We start from the raw sequence: 22,548 nt of genomic DNA, 5'->3' as shown, positions 1-22,548 counted from the left end.
TCCATAGTCAATTTACCATGGTAACACCAATAAGAGGAGAGTCCACTCAAGGGTCATAGGGCAATCGTTTGATTTAATCAGGGAATTCCTGGACTCACTATTTGTCCTGTGAGATTGAAACGAATGTGCTATGAAGAGGTTACAAAGCATTGTAACACCTGTCAAAAACATCTAGAGTAGAGTAGTGTTCAGTAGTGTAGAGTCCAGTAGTGTTCAGTAGTGTAGAGTAGAGTAGTGTTCAGTAGTGTAGAGTAGAGTAGTGTTCAGTAGAGTAGTGTTCAGTAGTGTAGTGTAGAGTAGTGTTCAGTAGTGTAGAGTAGAGTAGTGTTCATTAGAGTAGAGTAGAGTAGTGTTCAGTAGTGTTCAGTAGAGTAGTGTTCAGTAGTGTAGTGTAGAGTAGAGTAGTGTTCAGTAGTGTAGAGTAGAGTAGAGTAGTGTTCAGTAGAGTAGTGTTCAGTAGAGTAGTGCTCAGTAGAGTAGAGTAGTGTTCAGTAGAGTAGAGTAGAGTAGAGTAGTGTTCAGTAGAGTAAAGTAGAGTAGTGTTCAGTAGAGTAGTGTTCAGTAGAGTAGTGCTCAGTAGAGTAGAGTGGAGTAGTGTTCAGTAGAGTAGAGTAGAGTAGAGTAGAGTAGAGTAGAGTAGAGTAGAGTAGAGTAGAGTAGAGTAGAGTAGAGTAGAGTAGTGTTCAGTAGAGTAGAGTAGTATAGTGTTCAGTAGAGTAGAGTAATGTTCAGTAGAGTAGAGTAGTGTTCAGTAGAGTAGAGTAGAGTAGTGTTCAGTAGAGCAGAGTAGGTTTCAGTAGAGTAAAATATTGTTCAGTAGAGTAGAGTAGTGTAGAGTAGTGTTCAGTAGAGTAGAGTAGTGCAGAGTAGAGTATTGTTCAGTAGAGTAGAGTAGTGTTGAGTAGTGTTCAGTAGAGTAGTACAGAGTAGAGTATTGTTCAGTAGAGTAGAGTAGAGTAGAGTAGTGTTCAGTAGAGTAGAGTAGAGTAATGTTCAGTAGAGTAGTGTTCAGTATAGTAGAGTAGAATAGTGTTAAGTAGAATAGTGTAGTGTACTGCTGAGTAGAGTAGAGTAGAGTATTGTTCAGTAGAGTAGAGTAGAATAGTGTTAAGTAGAATAGTGTACTGTAGAGTAGAGTAGAGTATTGTTCAGTAGTGTAGAGAAGAGGATATGCGGAGTGTTTTGGGGTAGCCTGCCCCTGCTGTATATCTCTCTGCCCTCTGGCTCCATCTAAATAGTAGACAGAGATACACAGAGACCCTATATATCCAGACAGAGATACACACAGGCCCTATATATCCAGACAGAGATACAGACAGGCCTTATAGATCCAGACAGTGATACACAGAGACCCTATATATCCAGGCAGTGATACACAGAGACCCTATATATCCAGACAGAGATACACAGAGACCCAGAAGGCATCCCCAGCCGCGCCCTCAGAGCATGCGCAGACCAGCTGGCCGGTGTGTTTACGGACATATTCAATCAATCCCTATACCAGTCTGCTGTTCCCACATGCTTCAAGAGGGCCACCATTGTTCCTGTTCCCAAGAAAGCTAAGGTAACTGAGCTAAACGACGACCGCCCCGTAGCACTCACTTCCGTCATCATGAAGTGCTTTGAGAGACTAGTCAAGGACCATATCACCTCCACCCTACCTGACACCCTAAACCCACTCCAATTTACTTACCGCCCAAATAGGTCCACAGACGATGCAATCTCAACCACACTGCACACTGCCCTAACCCATCTGGACAAGAGAAATACTTATGTGAGAATGCTGTTCATCGACTACAGCTCGGCATTCAACACCATAGTACCCTCCAAGCTCGTCATCAAGCTCGAGACCCTGGGTCTCGACCCCGCCCTGTGCAACTGGGTACTGGACTTCCTGACGGGCCGCCCCCAGGTGGTGAGGGTAGGCAACAACATCTCCACCCCGCTGATCCTCAACACTGGGGCCCCACAAGGGTGCGTTCTGAGCCCTCTCCTGTACTCCCTGTTCACCCACGACTGCGTGGCCACGCACACCTCCAACTCAATCATCAAGTTTGCGGACGACACAACAGTGGTAGGCTTGATTACCAACAACGACGAGACGGCCTACAGGGAGGAGGTGAGGGCCCTCGGAGTGTGGTGTCAGGAAAATAACCTCACACTCAACGTCAACAAAACTAAGGAGATGATTGTGGACTTCAGGAAACAGCAGAGGGAACACCCCCCTATCCACATCGATGGAACAGTAGTGGAGAGGGTAGCAAGTTTTAAGTTCCTCGGCATACACATCACAGACAAACTGAATTGGTCCACTCACACAGACAGCATCGTGAAGAAGGTGCAGCAGCGCCTATTCAACCTCAGGAGGCTGAAGAAATTTGGCTTGTCACCAAAAGCACTCACAAACTTCTACAGATGCACAATCGAGAGCATCCTGGTGGGCTGTATCACCGCCTGGTATGGCAACTGCTCCGCCCACAACCGTAAGGCTCTCCAGAGGGTAGTGAGGTCTGCACAACGCATCATCGGGGGCAAACTACCTGCCCTCCAGGACACCTACACCACCCGATGTTACAGGAAGGCCATAAAGATCATCAAGGACATCAACCACCCGAGCCACTGCCTGTTCACCCCGCTATCATCCAGAAGGCGAGGTCGGTACAGGTGCATCATCACCACCCGAGCCACTGCCTGTTCACCCCGCTATCATCCAGAAGGCGAGGTCGGTACAGGTGCATCAAAGCTGGGACCGAGAGACTGAAAAACAGCTTCTATCTCATGGCCATCAGACTGTTAAACAGCCACCACTAACATTGAGTGGCTGCTGCCAACACACTGACACTGACACTGACACTGACTCAACTCCAGCCACTTTAATGATGGGAATTGATGGGAAATTATGTAAATATATCACTAGCCACTTTAAACAATCCCCTTACACTGTGTATAAGACAGTAGTTTTGGAATTGTTAGTTAGATTACTTGTTGGTTATTACTGCATTGACGGAACTAGAAGCACAAGCATTTCGCTACACTCGCATTAACATCTGCTAACCATGTGTATGTGACAAATAAAATTAGATTTTGATTTGATTTATATCCAAACAGAGATACACAGAGACCCTATATATCCAGACAGAGATACACACAGGCCCTATAGATCCAGACAGTGATACACAGAGTCCCTATATATCCAGACAGTGATACACAGAGACCTTATAGAGCCAGACAGAGATACACAGAGACCCTATAGATCCAGACAGTGATACACAGAGACCCTATATATCCAGACAGAGATACACACAGGCCCTATAAATCCAGATAGTGATACACAGAGACCTATAGATCCAGACAGAGATACACAGAGACCCTATACATCCAGACAGAGATACACAGAGGCCCTATAGATTGAGTAAGCCTCAAAGGGCTGATCCCTCAAGGCTCTTGTTTCCATGGCAGGTGTTGTCGTGGTGACGGAGACCCTTGTGGGGCACACTGGGCACTAGGCAGTCAACACTTTACAGAGATCAGGGGGTTGTAGCTAGAGGAGGACATGCCAATACAGAGTGGAGGGCTGACTACCGTACTACTACTAATAAGGGTGCAGGACAAGTCTAGTGCCAAGATGAGAGTGTGAGAGCCTGTGTATTGGGCTGTCCAGGAAACAACTCCTTACAAGTCCCACAATACTTATTTTGTACGCCCAATTGCATAATAAGCTAACCTGGCCAGCATCCAAAGGCCGCGCACGCACGCACACACACACACACACACACACACACACACACACACACACACACACACACACACACACACACACACACACACACACACACACACACACACACACACACACACACACACACACACACACACACACACACAGCTGCTGTGTTAAAACGGTCTTATAAAAGCCTGCAGGAATGTCATGTAACGTTGCAGTGCATTCAGACCCTCCCATCTGGTCCTGTGTTTCACACTGACTTAATAGAGGGACTCTCTGTGCACTTCCACCGAATTAGGGCTTCTCTCTCTCTCACACACACACACACACACACACACACACACACACACACACACACACACACACACACACACACACACACACACACACACACACACACACACACACACACACACACACACACACACACACACACACACACACACACACACACACACACACAGAGATGAGAGATCTTCATCATGAGGTATTGGGAAGCGCCGGACTCTTGAGCAGAAATGTGCCCTACATCCCCAGGGAGTCGACAGGAAGGAATTATTTCCATGTTGCACGCTGGTTTCCCCCAAACCTTTCCACAACATTTGACCAAAAAACACATTCACACATAAAAAGCATGACATTGCCTATCAAGTGGTTGCGAAACTCGACATGAGTGATATAGTGAACAATGTGGAGACGACCAACAAAGGGGTTCATTCACTGTTGAATGAGAGGCCAGCCGCTTTCACATCTTGCCCAAGCAGGATATTTACTGCTGTCTGTGGACTGTTGCAGAGGGTTAGTGAAAACAAGCGGCACTATTTAGCCTCCAACATCTGGAAGCCATAAAGGCTGAATGGCTACGGTAGGCTATTTACACTAGGCTAACTAACAGCAGGGCTTGGGGCCAGAGATCCTGGGAGCTAGACTCATTACCGGTTTCTTACCCACCAGTGGACTGGGGGCACAAACAGGACCAAGACAAGACCTCCTGTCACTCTCTTTCTCCTTCTCCTCTCTCTCTCTGCTGTCACTCTCCTTCTCCTCTCTCTGCTGTCACTCTCCTTCTCCTCTCTCTCTCTGCTGTCACTCTCCTTCTCCTCTCTCTGCTGTCACTCTCCTCCTCTCTCTCTCTGCTGTCACTCTCCTTCTCCTCTCTCTCTCTCTGCTGTCACTCTCCTTCTCCTCTCTCTCTGTCACCCTCTCTCCTCTCTCTCTGCTGTCACCCTCCTTCTCCTCTCTCTCTCTGCTGTCACTCTCCTTCTCCTCTCTCTCTCTGCTGTCACTCTCCTTCTCCTCTCTCTCTGTCTGCTGTCACTTCTCCTCTCTGCTGTCACTCTCTCTCTCTCTCTCTGCTCACTCTCCTCTCTCTCTCTGCTGTCACTCTCCTTCTCCTCTCTCTCTCTGCTGTCACCCTCCTTCTCCTATCTCTCTCTGCTGTCACTCTCCTTCTCCTCTCTCTCTCTCTGCTGTCACCCTCCTTCTCCTATCTCTCTCTGCTGTCACTCTCCTTCTCCTCTCTCTCTCTGCTGTCACTCTCCTTCTCCTCTCTCTCTGCTGTCACTCTCCTTCTCCTCTCTCTGCTGTCACTCTCCTTCTCCTCTCTCTCTCTGCTGTCACCCTCCTTCTCCTATCTCTCTCTGCTGTCACTCTCCTTCTCCTCTCTCTCTCTGCTGTCTCTCTCCTCCTCTCTCTCTCTCTGCTGTCACTCTCCTTCTCCTCTCTCTCTGCTGTCACTCTCCTTCTCCCTCTCTCTCTCTGCTGTCACTCTCCTTCTCCTTCTCTCTGCTGTCATGCTCCTCTCTCTCTCTCTCTCTCTCTCTCACTCTCCTGCTGTCTCTCTCTCTCTCTCTCTGCTGTCACTCTCCTTCTCATCTTTCTCTCTCTGCTGTCACTCTCCTTCTCCTCTCTCTCTCTGCTGTCTCTCTCCTCTCTCTCTCTCTCTCTCTCTCTCTGCTCCCTCACTCCTCCTCTCTCCTCTCTCTCTCTCCTGTCACTCCTCCTTCTCCTCTCTCTCTCTCTCTCCTGTCACTCCTCTCTCTCCTCTCCTCTCTCCTCTCTCTCTCCTGTCACTCTCTCTTCTCCTCTCCTCTCCTCTCTCTCCTGTCACTCTCCTCTCCTCTCCTCCTCTCTCTCCTCTCCTCTCTCTCCTCTCTCTGCTCCTCTCCTCTCCTCTCCTCTCTCTCTCTCTCTCTCTCTTCTCCTTTTCTCCTCTCCTCTCCTCCTGTCCTCTCCTCCTCTTCTCCTGTCCTCTCACTCTCCTCTCTCTCTCCTCCTCTCCTATCACTCTCCTCTTCTTCTCTCCTCTCCTCTTCTATCACTCTCCTCTTCACCTCTCTTTCTTCTCTCCTCTCCTCTTCTCCTCCTCTCCTCTCCTCCTGTCCTCTTACTCTCCTCTCCTCTCCTCCAGTCCTATCACTCTCCTTTCATTGTGCTTTCCTAATGAGAGTCTGGAGGAACCAGTTCCTAAAATAGAAACACATATTGTCCTTGTGTTAATGAGCAGTTGTCTACATGTTTGTGCTCTAACGGAGAGGTCTGGAAGGAGGACACACTGAAGCCACAGAGGATGTCATCACAAAGTATGAAACACTTGAAGAGATAAATCCACAGTAGACATACAGAACATTGTCCTATAGACCCCAGTAGGACATACAGTACTCCCTCTCCTCTCTCTCCTCCTATAGACCCCAGTAGGACATACAGAACATTGTCTTATAGACCCCAGTAGGACATACAGAACATTGTCCTATAGACCCCAGTAGGACATACAGAACATTGTCCTATAGACCCCAGTAGGACATACTTGTCCTATAGACCCCAGTAGGACATACAGTACATCCTCCTATAGACCCCAGTAGGACATACAGAACATTGTCTTATAGACCCCAGTAGGACATACAGAACATCGGCCTATAGACCCCAGTAGGACATACAGAACATCGTCCAATAGACCCCAGTAGGACATACAGCACATCGTCCTATAGGGCCCAGTAGAACATACAGAACATTGTCCTACAGGGCCCGGTAGGACATACAGAACATCGTCCCACAGGGCCCAGTAGGACATACAGAACATTGTCCTATAGACCCCAGTAGGACCTACAGTACATCGTCCAATAGACCCCAGTAGGACATACAAAACATCGGCCTATAGACCCCAGTAGGACATACAGAACATCGTCCTACAGGGCCCAGTAGGTCATACAGAACATCGTCCTACAGGGCCCAGTAGGACATACAGAACATCATGCTATAGACCCCAGTAGGACTTACAGAACATCGGCCTATAGACCCCAGTAGGACATACAGTACATCGTCCAATAGACCCCAGTAGGACATACAGCACATCGTCCTACAGGGCCCAGTAGGACATACATAACATCGTCCTACAGGGCCCAGTAGGACATACAGAACATCGGCCTACTCCCAGTAGGACATACAGAACATCATCCTATAGACCCCAGTAGGACTTACAGAACATCATCCTATAGACCCCAGTAGGACTTACAGAACATCGGCCTATAGACCCCAGTAGGACATACAGAACATCATCCTATAGACCCCAGTAGGACTTACAGAACATCATCCTATAGACCCCAGTAGGACTTACAGAACATCGGCCTATAGACCCCAGTAGGACATACAGTACATTGTTCTATAGACCCCAGTAGGACATACAGTACATTGTTCTATAGACCCCAGTAGGACATACAGTACATTGTTCTATAGACCCCAGTAGGACATACAGTACATTGTATTATAGACCCCAGTAGGACATACAGTACATTGTTCTATAGACCCCAGTAGGACATACAGTACATTGTTCTATAGACCCCAGTAGGACATACAGTACATTGTTCTATAGACCCCAGTAGGACATACAGAACATTGTTCTATAGACCCCAGTAGGACATACAGTACATGGTTCTATAGACCCCAGTAGGACATACAGAACATTGTTCTATAGACCCCAGTAGGACATACAGTACATTGTTCTATAGACCCCAGTAGGACATACAGAACATTGTTCTATAGACCCCAGTAGGACATACAGTACATTGTTCTATAGACCCCAGTAGGACATACAGTACATTGTTCTATAGACCCCAGTAGGACATACAGTACATTGTTCTATAGACCCCAGTAGGACATACAGTACATTGTTCTATAGACCCCAGTAGGACATACAGTACATTGTTCTATAGACCGCAGTAGGACATACAGTACATTGTTCTATAGACCCCAGTAGGACATACAGTACATTGTTCTATAGACCGCAGTAGGACATACAGTACATTGTTCTATAGACCGCAGTAGGACATACAGTACATCATCCTATAGACCCCAGTAGGACATACAGTACATCATCCTAGAAGGCCCACACAACCCTGTGACACAATTGTAAACAAGACTAGTGTTTCTGCATTTGAGAGATATTTTCATAAACAGGTGGTACATGCATGTGGTTGTACAATACCTATATGACATTGGTAACAGGTAATATGACATTGGTAATGGGTAATATGACATTGGTAACAGGTAATATGACATTGGTAACAGGTAATATGTCATTGGTAACAGGTAATATGTCATTGGTAATGGGTAATATGACATTGGTAATGGGTAATATGACATTGGTAATGGGTAATATGACATTGGTAACAGGTAATATGTCATTGGTAATGGGTAATATGACATTGGTAATGGGTTATATGACATTGGTAATGGGTAATATGACATTGGTAATGGGTAATATGACATTGGTAACAGGTAATATGACATTGGTAATGGGTTATATGACATTGGTAATGGGTAATATGACATTGGTAATGGGTAATATGACATTGGTAATGGGTAATATGTCATTGGTAACAGGTAATATGACATTGGTAATGGGTAATATGACATTGGTAACAGGTAATATGACATTGGTAACAGGTAATATGACATTGGTAATGGGTAATATGACATTGGTAATGGGTTATATGACATTGGTAATGGGTTATATGACATTGGTAATGGGTAATATGTCATTGGTAACAGGTAATATGACATTGGTAATGGGTAATATGACATTGGTAATGGGTAATATGACATTGGTAATGGGTTATATGACATTGGTAATGGGTAATATGTCATTGGTAACAGGTAATATGACATTGGTAATGGGTAATATGACATTGGTAACAGGTAATATGACATTGGTAACAGGTAATATGACATTGGTAATGGGTAATATGACATTGGTAACAGGTAATATGACATTGGTAACAGGTAATATGACATTGGTAATGGGTAATATGACATTGGTAATGGGTTATATGACATTGGTAATGGGTAATATGTCATTGGTAACAGGTAATATGACATTGGTAATGGGTAATATGACATTGGTAACAGGTAATATGACATTGGTAACAGGTAATATGACATTGGTAATGGGTAATATGACATTGGTAATGGGTAATATGACATTGGTAATGGGTTATATGACATTGGTAATGGGTTATATGACATTGGTAATGGGTAATATGTCATTGGTAACAGGTAATATGACATTGGTAATGGGTAATATGACATTGGTAATGGGTAATATGACATTGGTAATGGGTAATATGACATTGGTAATGGGTAATATGTCATTGGTAACAGGTAATATGACATTGGTAATGGGTAATATGACATTGGTAATGGGTAATATGACATTGGTAATGGGTAATATGACATTGGTAATGGGTAATATGACATTGGTAATGGGTTATATGACATTGGTAATGGGTAATATGACAGGTAATATGACATTGGTAATGGGTAATATGACATTGGTAACAGGTAATATGACATTGGTAACAGGTAATATGACATTGGTAATGGGTAATATGACATTGGTAATGGGTAATATGACATTGGTAATGGGTAATATGACATTGGTAATGGGTAATATGACATTGGTAATGGGTAATATGACATTGGTAATGGGTTATATGACATTGGTAATGGGTTATATGACATTGGTAATGGGTAATATGACATTGGTAATGGGTAATATGACATTGGTAATGGGTTATATGACATTGGTAATGGGTAATATGTCATTGGTAATGGGTAATATGACATTGGTAATGGGTAATATGACATTGGTAATGGGTAATATGACATTGGTAATGGGTTATATGACATTGGTAATGGGTTATATGACATTGGTAATGGGTAATATGACATTGGTAATGGGTAATATGACATTGGTAATGGGTTATATGACATTGGTAATGGGTTATATGACATTGGTAATGGGTTATATGACATTGGTAATGGGTTATATGACATTGGTAATGGGTTATATGACATTGGTAATGGGTTATATGACATTGGTAATGGGTTATATGACATTGGTAATGGGTTATGTGACATTGGTAATGGGTTATATGACATTGGTAACAGGTAATATGACATTGGTAATGGGTTATATGACATTGGTAATGGGTAATATGACATTGGTAATGGGTAATATATGTATTGTGTATAGATGTTGAGTGTGTAATTTACAATAGTGTGTAATTAACAGTTGATTGTGTAATTTACAGGTGATTGTGTAATTTACAGGTGATTGTGTAATTTACAGTTGAGTGTGTAATTTACAGTTGATTGTGTAATTGACCATCTTTATTTTGGTAAGTGCTCTACTCAGTGTGTCTAAGACTATGTTCCTCAAGTTTATCCTATTCTATCCTATCATAAAGAGCATTCTGCATGTAGATAGATTTGAAGGGTGTTGACATGGTTCGATGTGCCCTAAATGGGAGTGTCACCTAGTGGGTGTCCTAGTGTATGTCCTAGTGTGTGTTCTAGTGTGTGTCCTAGTGTGTGTCCTAGTGTGTGTCCTAGTGTATGTCCTAGTGTATGTCCTAGTGTGTGTCCTAGTGTGTGTCCTAGTGTGTATCCTAGTGTGTGTCCTAGTGTGTGTCCTAGTGGGTGTTCTAGTATGTGTTCTAGTGTGTCCTAGTGTGTTCTAGTGTGTGTCCTAGTGTTTGTACTAGTGTGTGTTCTAGTGTGTGTCCTAGTGTATGTCCTAGTGTGTGTTCTAGTGTGTGTCCTAGTGTGTGTCCTAGTGTGTGTCCTAGTGTGTGTCCTAGTGTATGTCCTAGTGTGTGTCCTAGTGTGTGTCCTAGTGTGTATCCTAGTGTGTGTCCTAGTGGGTGTTCTAGTGTGTTCTAGTGTGTCCTAGTGTGTTCTAGTGTGTGTCCTAGTGTTTGTACTAGTGTGTGTTCTAGTGTGTGTCCTAGTGTTTGTACTAGTGTGTGTTCTAGTGTGTGTCCTAGTGTTTGTCCTAGTGTGTGTTCTAGTGTGTGTCCTAGTGTTTGTACTAGTGTGTGTTCTAGTGTGTGTCCTAGTGTTTGTACTAGTGTGTGTTCTAGTGTGTGTCCTAGTGTTTGTCCTAGTGTGTGTTCTAGTGTTTGTCCTAGTGTGTGTTCTAGTGGGTGTCCTAGTGTGTGTTCTAGTGTGTGTCCTAGTGTGTCCCCTAGTGTGTGTCCTCTTTGATATGGGAAGGGGACAGCTCTGTGATGCACTGTGACGTGGGCTGTCAGGAGTGATTGGGCAGAGTGGTTTCTAGGGAGGGGAGAGTCTTGGTCACTCACAGCCAGGGTCTTAGCCCTGACTCTGTCTGTGGTCTAACTGGCTTCCTATTCCCTATACCCCTCAAACTCAACTCTGGACCTCCAAGACAGTCCCACTGTGTTTTTTCATTGTTCCCTCTAATCAGAGACTGATTAAGACCTGGGACACTAAGTGGATGCAGTAATTATCAGGTAGAACAGAAAACCAGCAGGCTCTGGACCTCGTAGGGTGAGAGTTGAATACCCCTGCGCTATACAGTGCACTACTTTGGACCAGGGCCTATAGGGCTCCAGTAGTGCACTATGAAGAGATCAGAACTATGCCCCATTTGGGCTGCAGAGTCTGGGTCTGTCTTGCCTGCTGCACAGTTAGTTAGAGCTGAGCCTCAGAGAGGCTACAGGCAGGGGAGACAATAGTGCTGGCCGATATGAGACAAAAGTTCACAAGTTCATTTCATACACTTAATAATGCACTGACGGATCAATGTGAGGGCTATTATGGGTCAAAACTCAAGATGAAACAGTGTGTGTGTGTGTGTGTGTGTGTGTGTGTGTGTGTGTGTGTGTGTGTGTGTGTGTGTGTGTGTGTGTGTGTGTGTGTGTGTGTGTGTGTGTGTGTGTGTGTGTGTGTGTGTGTGTGTGTGTGTGTGTGTGTGTGTGCGCGCGTGCGTGCGTGCGTGCGTGCGTGTGTGTGTGTCCATCCTAGCTGGAGGTCAGTAGACCGGCTGCTCTGTTAGACGTGTGAGAATTAGCTTAGGCTCCACAGACAGCTCAGACACCCTGAGACTTAATCATACATTAAACCACCCCACAGCCACCTCTCATTAGACGCCTGTAGAGAGGCCATGTTCACACACATACACACACATACACGACTACACAGTGTCTTACTAGAGGTCATCACAGTTAGAGAAGTCCATTGATGATAGACTCAACAGTGTAATGTGGCTAAAGTATCTCCCTCTGTCAGTGTACAGTAGGTCAGGTTGGAGTTAGCCAACAACCCTGCCTGCATGTGGGCTCTCTCTCATCAAACACACCTGATACCTCTCACTCAAAAGCCAGAGGGAGAGCGAGAGAGAGAGGCAGAAGGAGAGAGAGAGGCAGAAAGAGAGAGTCTGCAGAGAAATAGTTTCCCCTGCACTTTGGCACTGCAAGCCACTATTCCCAATCTGCATGACAAAAGCTAAACGCACATTAGCGTCAAGTCTGTTTGCAAACTCCTACAGTACAAATAGACCTATGAATGGTTTTTCAATCCAAACAAAACTTCTACCCTGTAAAATGAAGTCTCCCGAGCCAAGTGTGCATGTTTAACATAACCAGAGCTGATGTGTGTATCCATTTCCCACGTGGCACTCGAAGACAGACTCAGTTTCCCAGGCTTGCAACAGCAAAGTGTGGAGAAGATTGAAACTGAACCGCCGTTGGGGCTCCTCAGGGCTCAGTCAGAGTACCGCTCAAGGTTGTGATTAAGGTCATTTCAATTACCGTTCCTGTGATTACAGTTACCCCAATTTAGGCTGATAGAATAATGTCCATACAGGAGAGATGGGGGAACTGGATACACACGTCCAGTGTGTACTCCCTAATGTACTTTGTCAAACCCCATTTGGCTTGGACTGAGCACCCGCTAATCTCTAGATTGAAGACATTGAGGAGGAGTGTTACTAGCGTAGGGGGTCAAAGGTAGCCTGGTTAACAGACTGAAGGCTAGTTTAACCAGGCTAGGTCCAAGCTATTTCTGGGTCTTCCAACCCAAACCATATTGTGTATTACTGATCAATGTTTATTTTCTGATTCATCCCCCTTTGTTTCATCATCTATACTGTACTGTAACATCTACAATATTCACACAGTAACATTCACAGTGTTTTCATTTCATTTGGTTCCCATAACACATCCATGTTTTCCAGAGGTATTGACCAGTAGGCAGGCCTCTACCGTATGTGTAACATAGTATCCCACTACACAATACAGAATGCTTTATGTGGACATTAAATCCCCACAGACCCTATATTATACACAGGAATATTCTCACATCCAGACATGGGAACTCAAACGTCCCTGTACTCCATCAAGATGTAAAGACCAGGCGTTTAGATCAGAGAACGCATAGCAGCACTATAGAACTTCAATCAGACTCCAGTCAGGCCAGAGTAATGGAAACAGAGTCCGAATGAGATCAGTATCTACTGTAAAGTGTCATGACATCAAACTGAGGTATAGAGGTTTTCATCTATTAGCTGTACTGGCCTGTTACAGGGGGATTCGCAAAGAGCACAGAATCACAATGTAATAATGTGGAATGGGCTCAATATTGGAAATATAATTATGTCCAATGCTGCTATTTGATTCACATAACATTATATGAACTAAGGGCTCTAGGCACTGCCCAGTATTTAGAGGGAAAATAGGTGTGTTTTTTAATAAATACATTTTGAATATGTCCTGTAAACTAGCTATACTGTATGTTGTAGATTTCCTTATTACATCAATACTCTGAGAAGACTAGCTGCTGTCTAGGGTTGGCACCTGGCAATGCAGAAGTATTTGTCTGGGTGGGCTTTTTCAGAAGCTCTTAGGTCTGAGAGTTTTTTCAGATGCTTGATATTGTCTATTGCTGCGAAACATCATAATTAAAAAATGACCCCACCTCTTTCATTGTTAACAATTGCAATGCATATCGACGTGGTTTGTGGGGCATTGGTTTCCACTGCAGTGCTGAATGGTGTAAATAGGACGACACTGCAGGTCTCCTGTATCTAACGGCGTGGCTCCAAGACTCCATTCAAATCAGATCTAGAACACTGCTCCTGCCTATACGTCATGAAGAGTGAATAAACAATAAATAACGAATAACAAAGATATCACCAATAGGCCTATGTTGCCATACAAAACCGTAGGCCTAGTTCAAATCTGGGATTAGGCAGAGAGTAGGCTATAGCAGGCTGGTGCGGTTACTGCAGTTATCCGCCAGAACAGCCCCCGCACCGTTTCAGCACCATGCATGGTGGACCTGAACAATGGGCATAGCCCGCAGCCCCGGAGCGCTCACAAGTTGACCAACAAAAATACTAACGGGCTTTTTATTACGCATTTTTATGAGACAAATAAACACTTAAAGGTATGATGTTTAAAAAATATAGTTAAACGAGATGGTAGCAAAAAAGCAGACAAATGGACATGCCGACTAAGCCCTTCTCTCCTAAGGGTGAGGCTGATGTGCAAACCGGGTTCCTTCTCAAAGGTAAAATACAGTAGTATTCTTACCAAGTTAACAAACAAGCTTCTCATTTTTAACTAGGCTAAAGCACAAACAATGTAACACATGCCTTTCCTAAATGCGCAACCCACTCGGATTAGAAGCCACATTCAGTGATTTCGAGAACATCAAACTTTTTAAAATCTAAACTAGATCAAGTGTGTTGAAAGTGCAATTAATTTAAATTTAATTAAAACATAATTAACCAGGCTTTGCCTTTAAATTGAATAAGGTATTTTCCTTACCTGTTCGTGGCAAATGAACCGTATAAATAAATCCCTTGCGCACTGTGCCTTGAGCCCTAGTGACAATGCAAAGAGATGTCGGTCTCCCTGACCCCTCCCACTGCGTTCAAATGCCGTAATTACATCCGTAGTGGCGCATTCATTTGTATGCAACCAACGGTTGCAGGTTCTCGCTCCCACACACGCACGCATGCGCACCAACGCACACACACACAGACACACACACACACAGGTGGGGATCTACATATAAGAGGATGGATGGGCTTCTGTGAGTAGCTGCATTGCCTTGCTCTGCTTACAGGGAGGGGTGCGGCACTGGTTGAGGAGTGAGTGAGAGAGATGTGGAGGGCAGAGAGGAGATGGGGGTGGGGAGGAGAGAGGATATCGGGAGAAAGAGTGAGGGAAAGAGAGGGAACTGGATTTATCAAGGAAGCATCTGCTCCCGTCTTCCCCCATGGGATCCCAGGCACACCATGTCTGGTGCCACCAAAACTGGCACTGTAGGATTTGGGGGAATGTGGGGGTTGGAGCAGATTGACTCTCCCTCTCCTTAAACAGAAAACATGTGTACCCATGCCAGCTGGCCACGGGCATATCCCCTGACAGCAGCACACTAGTACAACTGAAACACCAGCTTTATCATGTAAAAACAACACAAGACATTCAACTCAACCTAAATCAAGCTATATACGTTAGGTGCGCATCCCAAATGAAACCTTATAGGGCTCTGGTCAAAAGTAGTGCACTACATATAGAGAATAAGGTGCAATTTGGGATGCTTACCCAGTACATGTATGGGTTTCAGTTTGGGACTGGGTCAATGGGAGCCAGAAATGACACCTGCCTTTGTGTTGAGCCAAAGCAGTATGCAACTCAAGTGTTCAGAGAGGCAGCTGGATTTAATTCTACAACTGGGTAAATAGGTTTAGCCAAGCACAACAGTTGTAGATTTCAGATAGAAATACATGATGTAGAACAGAGTGATATGTAGAATAAGGAAGCTCTTCAGCTCTATTCATTACATTTCTCAACATTAGAATACTGAATGTGGCCCCTGCCCAATGGTGTTTCATGAATGTGGATTTATCTTTTGTTCTACATCCTAACACAGCACCTTGGACAAGAGCTTTTAATAGATGTGCCCACAGCACTCCACTAAACTTTAATACTGAAGGTAACAGGATGATTATCAAAATCATACAGATAGGAATTGATAAAAAATAAAAGGAATGGAATCATAGCTAATGAAAATACTCCTAGTAGACACACATCACTATTGAGATGGAATAAAACCCAGGTTTAATTGGTTCACAATACTTACTGCCATCTTGTGGTTAAAATAATACATCGCAGGAGATAGCATTGCACAGAAGACTTCACCTTAGTAGTTGAGGCTTCCGTTCTCGTCCTCCTGAGCTGTCACCAGGGCATCAATCTCAGGCTCACACATCTTCTCATGTACAAAAGACACACACCCAAAAACCGGGCTTATAATGCATTAGGACCGTAATCATGAAGCATTATTCCTGTATGCCTTCGTCCACTGCAATAGAACACCCCACATCTTCATGAAACTGACAGAACACAATACATCCAAATTAAAATTGGAAGAGGGATCACCAAACTTATATAACTTTAATAAACAAGTAATATTATTACATTACAAAATGTTTTTTAAAAAGGTGGCATTTAAAATGTTCAACAATTCTGCACTGTTCTAATTCACAGCTTGTTGAGGTGTTAAGGCAGCCCCCTGCACCTCTCTGATTCAGAGGGTTAAATCCAGAAGACACATTTCAGTTGAATGCATTCAGTTGTACAACTGGACTAGGTCTCCCCCTTCCCCCTTTAATGCTCACCAGTAATAGTTATCAGGAGAAAAATGCAAGGGCACTTCCGGTTTGGAGCTATGAACAAATGGATAAAATACTGTTCATTCAAACTAAAACATTCTAACGTACAGGACTCTACCATTTAGTTTTCCACCCCCATAAACACGGCAGGACAGACGGACACAAACACAAAGGTGGTATTACAAAAATATACAACTTAACTCTGTGCATTTATTTGATCATTGTTTCAAACTTTTTAGATTTCAAGTGTGAAAGGATGGACGGATTTAATAACATATTGTTGACTTTGTAGAAGCCAAAAGGAAAGGGATAAACAACCCTACATCTAGATTGTTAAAAACACATTCCCCGCAATATTAGAAAATAAATTACAAAACCTGAATATCTATTATTTCACTCCATGCTTATTCAAAGAGGAGTGAATCCTAAGTTCCACTTAAGTAAAATGTTTCTCTCAGTCATGCATTAATCTCTATGAGAGAATAAGTGAAAATTTGACTTAAGTGGAAGTTCAGATTTGTCCCAGAAATACCACTGGCCTACCTTCAGTGAACATGAAAATCACTTCAAAAGGCACAGACAACCAGCTCAGTAGCTAACCCAGTCAAAACTGCTGTTGGTCTTAAGAGATTCATGTTAACCACTTCCCAGCTCTCCTCCATGATGATGTCACTGGGACGTCTCCCTCACTTCTGGCTGACGATACTGCGGGCGATCAGCTCCTTCATGATCTCATTGGTGCCTCCATAGATGGGCTGGACACGGGAATCCACAAACGCCCTGATGGGGAGAGAGAGGATTTTCATGTGCACTGGCAGCATAGAACTAAATAGAATAACATGTTATATTTCCACGAGACACATCACCGTCACTCACTTGGCGATGGGGTAGTCCCACATGTAGCCCCAGCCTCCGTGGAGCTGCAGACACCGGGTGGCCACAGAGTTCTGGAGGTCAGACGCCCTGATAAACAACAAAAAAAGTCAAGTCAGACGATATGTCCCAATTCTCTACCCTTCTCCCTGAAGTGTGCACTTCAACACTTCATGGCTGTAAAAGCATTGTCTGGAAAGACATCACCAGCATTACTCTTATACCAATCCACTCCCTTTAAATCCAATCCAAGGGTGGATGTGCAAGTGCACTTTACACGTCCAACATACTGACAGTTCTGGACTGGAGTAGCATAAATCTGGTGAAAGAAGGTTTAGTATTTGGTTGTGTTCTCACCAGTACTTGGCCATAGAGGCTGTTTGAGAGTCCAGGCGTTTCTCTGTGTGAAGCTGGAGACAGGTGTCTAAAAAGGAGCGGCCCACACAGATCTCAGTCTTCAGCTCTGCCAGCTTGTGCTGCACAGTCTGCACCATGAGACAGGGGGATGGACTTAGTGGATCACCTCAATATACTACAACACAACTATTCATCCATCTGATCAAACAGAGATGTGTTCTATGCAGATTGAGCGAGAGGTTAAGTGCCTCTCTCAAGGGCAAAACAGTAGGAGAGACGGGGTCTGACAAACAGCCCTCTAGTTGCTAGTTCAGTCCCCACTTTGACTCAGCTTCTCTAACACAGGTTACCTACCACCCCAATAGCACTAGTGTTCACTACACCGGAAACATACCTGTTACTACAGCAGAAATACGAGTCAAAGATAATGCTATCCAACCTGAAGGTGAGCGATGGTCTTGCCGAATGCCTTCCTCTGAGTCACATAGTTCCTGGTCTCCTCAAACATGAACTCACTGCTGGCGATGGCCATGTCTGCGATCAGCAGGCGTTCCTGGAAGAACAAGAGGCGAAGAGCATTAATCATGTCGTGGTCTGTAGCTACTAGATATAGTCATACCTTTGTGACAATCCAGTACATAGGAATAGGTTAGGGGTCAATTCCCTTCAACTCAGTCATTGCTCTTTAAATAAATACAATTGATATTGCAATTTCAGTTTACTTCCTGAATTGAAATGTCCCTGACCCCAACCCTGGTATATCATGCAAGTGTTATTGCTCTCTGAAAGGTGTACCTGTGGCAGCTCGTTCATCAGGTAGTAGAAGCCCTTGTTGGCCTGTCCCAGCAGGGCAGAAGCAGGGAGACGCACGTCCTCAAAGAACAGCTCAGCCGTGTCCTGGGGACAGAGAGACAACGGTTAATATATATCAAAGGTAATGGCTGTTCTATAAAATGGTCTGACATGACAGTTGACTAGTTCTGGTCATCTGAACCCACTTCTCAAGGGACGTCAATATCAAACCGACTGTTTGAAGCAATGAGTTGTTTTTCTTCATTTGACCAGACCTGGATTCAATAGTGTTTGTTTTCTTTCAAATACTTTAGTTGCCTTCGATTGAGCTTGAACTATACAATGAAACCAAAGGAATAGTCAATAACAAAAAGCAACCCATCTCTCTGGTTCTACATACAGGCTCAATCAAACTGAAAGGATGTGAAAAGGAAATCAAAAGTATTTGAACCCAGCCAGGTGGTCAAAATGGCCCCTTAACGAGAGGGGGTTAAAAAATGTGCAATTGAGATTTCTGACTGTACCTGTGCCATCAGGCCAATCTTCTCCAGCTTCTTGCCCGCCTGGAAGCCCGGCATTCCTTTCTCCACCAGGAAGAGGCTGATCCCGTGGGCCGCTGTTTTCGCCTCGCGGTTCGTTACGGTCACCACGATCACCATGTCGGCCATACAGCCGTTGGTGATGAACACCTGTGGGTCAAGGGACAACGGTCAATGACATGGGTCATGTTCAGTTGGGAGAAAACATTTTGAAACGGAGGTACTACCCAAATTTGTCAAGCAAGAAAACAGATTTTTGTTCTCCTTTGCAAAACATTTAGCTACGGTGTGCCCTACTGAACACAACCCTAGTCTGGTTGAACGCACCTTGTTGCCGTTGAGGATCCAGTCATCGCCGTCCTTCTTAGCGTACGTCCTGACACCTTGGAGGTCACTGGGTTGAACGGAGAGAAGAGAGGGTCTTTAGGATGAACTGCTATTGGCTAGACAGAGGTAGAAGTTAGAGAACACATAATGAAAACAATCAGAATGACCCCAAATTGACCTTACCATCGTCAAATTCTCATATTGAAAGTAAAGCCTATTAAACGAACAATTTTCACACCATCTTGCTGACCCAAACCGTACTGTGCCTGCTTGGATATCTTCTTTTCACATTATCCTTTCCAGTAGGGTAACCAGACCAGAGCAGTACAGCTCAGCTTGGCCCAGTAGTGTTAAACGTCCTCACCTGCCAGCTCCCGGCTCCGTCATGGCGATAGCCCCGATGCAGGTACCAGCAGCCATCTGGGGTATGAAGCGATCAATCTGTTCCTTGGAGCCATAGTTACTGATGTAGGGCATGCAGATCTCAGAGTGGAGGGCAAAGCCTGGGCCAGAGCAGTTAGAGTACATCCTAGAGGACAAAGAAAGACAGGGTGAGAAGAGGGGTGTAAAGTCCTGATATCCCCTTCTGACTTTCCCTGCAGTACAACACAAAGCCTGTTGACAGAATAGCATTTTGATGTTATCAGTAGGCATATAAATTAAGTCAGTTGTTTGACATATAATCACAACTGTTACATTCTGCTATACGCCCATGGTATACGCCCATGGTATACGCCCATGGTCATAGCAATAGGGCTTGGGGAAATACTAGCCAATCAACCCACACCTGGGCCTGTATTCATATAGCGTCTCCGAGTGCTGAGCAGTTTAGATCATAATTAATATGATTATATGGACAGTGGGGAGCTGATCCCTGGTCAGGACCAGATACTCACTGCTCCTCCCACATCACAGCTGCAGACAGCAGATCACCTCCGATCCCACCGTGCTCCTCTGGAGTGAGGATGCCCAACAGACCCTGCTCCCCAGCCTTCTGCCACAGCTCCCTGCTCACCATACCTGCCTTCTCCCATCTGGAGGGGGAGGGAAGACAGAGACCATACCTTAAGCCAGCAGAGTCATCACAACATAATCACATCATGAAAACCATTCAGTTCATCATCAGCATCCTGTTTATTAGGTCACAAAATAGAAAAACCCTTTCAAAACTTTCTGCAATGGAAAACGAGTGTTCAACTGGTTCCTCCCACTTTCAGTCAGTTTCCTATAATTTGGTACTTAATGAACAGGACCCTGGTGGGGAACACTAGGCCTATGCAGAGATGTTTACAGACAGTCAATACATACTCCTTGTGGTAGGGCACCACCTCCTCTGTCCAGAAACGTCGGACACTCTCCCTGAACATGTCATGATCCTCGTTGAAGATTCTGCGGGTGCCGATGTCCATCAGAGTCTTGGCGCTGGACGTCTCCGGCCGATTGGACGGGGGAGCTTTCCCTTCCTGGGGCTGGCTGTGCTGCATTCTGGAAAATTGAGGCACAGGCACTTATAAATAAACTACATGTTGGTCTAATGGGCATAACAAGGCAGTTGTAAGGCCTAACGTGTCCTACAAAGTCCACCTTTAATCTTTAGGTGTGGTATACTGAACCACTTGTGTGTTTGCTAAAAAAGTTAGAAACTGACTTCTGAGATCAGTGTAGTTAGTAGTGGAATTTGAGTCATGGAATTTGACTAGCCCCCCATGGCGGGCTGAGTAACCTAGAAGGACATTACTAATGCCATTAGGTTAAAGCAACCAAACAAAACAACCAGTCAATCAATCAGGAGAGTCAGGTTCATGAATAGGAAGTATGCAGTGATGTATCTACAGATTAAAAACCACATTATCTGGTGTAAAACCTGTAGCTAGCAGTGTTGGATAGCTGAGTTACAAACTCAAACCCACTAGTTACCTCATATGTCAAGGAACACGTTAGGTAGGCTTTAAAGGCCATTTCTGGGAAAGTGTGCCAAAGGTGACTGTGTCCCACTTTAGCATTAGCGGGTCAACAGACAATGTTGAACACTAAAGAAGCTATATTTTGTTGCTGACTACATATGACAAGGCTGTCTTAACTAAAATATTTATGTTTAAAATAAATAACTTATTTCCTGCTCAATGACAGTAAATTAACGTGAATGATAAGCATATCTACAGACATCGTTTCTCCGGTAAAATTAGCATGCAAATCTACGACACGCACCTGGCATTTGCAGAAGAAAGTACCTGTCCACCTCGACGTACATTTTTCACACCAGAATAACACGCTTTGACAGCTTTCGACAACATTTTCCTCCGTAACGTTACCGCTTTTACGCAACTGACACAATAACTTTGAATGCGTATCTTCTCTAGTATTTCAAGCGTAGGCTACGGTCTCATTTGTTGAAGTTACTGCCATCTACTGGGCGGAGGTAAGGCCTGCTGAATGAACATATTACATCAAATTTGACACATTCCAAACATAATGGATGATATACAGTGCATTCGGAAAGTATTCAGACCCCTTCACGTGTTCCACATTCTGTTACGTTACAGCCTTAATGATGAAATTATAATTTTCCCTCATCAATCTACACACAAAAACCCATAATGACAAAGCAAAAACAGGGTTTTAGAAATTATCATGTATTAATTAAACATTTTAAACGAAATGCCTTATATTTATAAGTATTCAGACCCTTTGCTATGAGACTCAAAATTGAGCTCAGGTGCATCCTGTTTCCATTGATCATCCTTCAGATGTTTCTACAGCTTGATTGGAGTCCACCTGTGGTAAATTCAATTGATTGGACATGATTTGGAAAGACACACACCTGTTTATATAAGGTCCCACAGTTGACAGTGCATGTCAGCACAAAAACCAACCATGAGGTCAAAGGAATTGTTCTTAGAGCGCTGAAACAGGATTGTGTCGAGGCACAAATCTGCGGAAGGGTACAAAAAAAT

The 22,548-nt window shown here is 44.2% G+C and overlaps 2 protein-coding genes across 4 annotated transcripts in view; both read right to left on the bottom strand.

The window, feature by feature from the left end:
- The window catches only part of LOC124018689 (microtubule-associated protein 2-like), a 106,462-nt gene extending 91,525 nt beyond the window's left edge, over window positions 1–14,937 (bottom strand). For 2 of the 3 annotated variants that reach the window (XM_046334031.1, XM_046334032.1), the window contains exon 1: window positions 14,854–14,932. The gene's annotated coding sequence lies outside the window, so the exon portion shown is untranslated. Of the gene's footprint in view, window positions 1–14,853 lie in introns of all 3 variants that reach the window. The other variant, XM_046334029.1, reaches the window with a different exon arrangement.
- Window positions 14,938–16,469: 1,532 nt separating this feature from the next.
- On the bottom strand, window positions 16,470–21,963 carry LOC124018697 (long-chain specific acyl-CoA dehydrogenase, mitochondrial-like). The gene is made up of 11 exons (XM_046334049.1): window positions 21,803–21,963; window positions 20,903–21,079; window positions 20,491–20,628; window positions 19,959–20,123; window positions 19,595–19,661; window positions 19,253–19,417; window positions 18,732–18,833; window positions 18,376–18,489; window positions 17,937–18,064; window positions 17,583–17,669; window positions 16,470–17,486 (listed from the first exon to the last, which is right to left on the bottom strand). The coding sequence occupies exons 1-11, from the start codon at window positions 21,886–21,888 to the stop codon at window positions 17,393–17,395; spliced, it is 1,323 nt and encodes a 440-aa protein (XP_046190005.1). The 5' UTR covers window positions 21,889–21,963; the 3' UTR covers window positions 16,470–17,392.
- Between the last annotated feature and the right edge of the window lie 585 nt (window positions 21,964–22,548).

Source organism: Oncorhynchus gorbuscha, unplaced genomic scaffold (genome assembly GCF_021184085.1).
Source record: "Oncorhynchus gorbuscha isolate QuinsamMale2020 ecotype Even-year unplaced genomic scaffold, OgorEven_v1.0 Un_scaffold_563, whole genome shotgun sequence".
Taxonomy (NCBI): Eukaryota; Metazoa; Chordata; class Actinopteri; order Salmoniformes; family Salmonidae; genus Oncorhynchus; species Oncorhynchus gorbuscha.
Note: the sequence above shows the minus strand (reverse complement) of the source record. Positions and strands in the feature narration are given on the sequence as shown.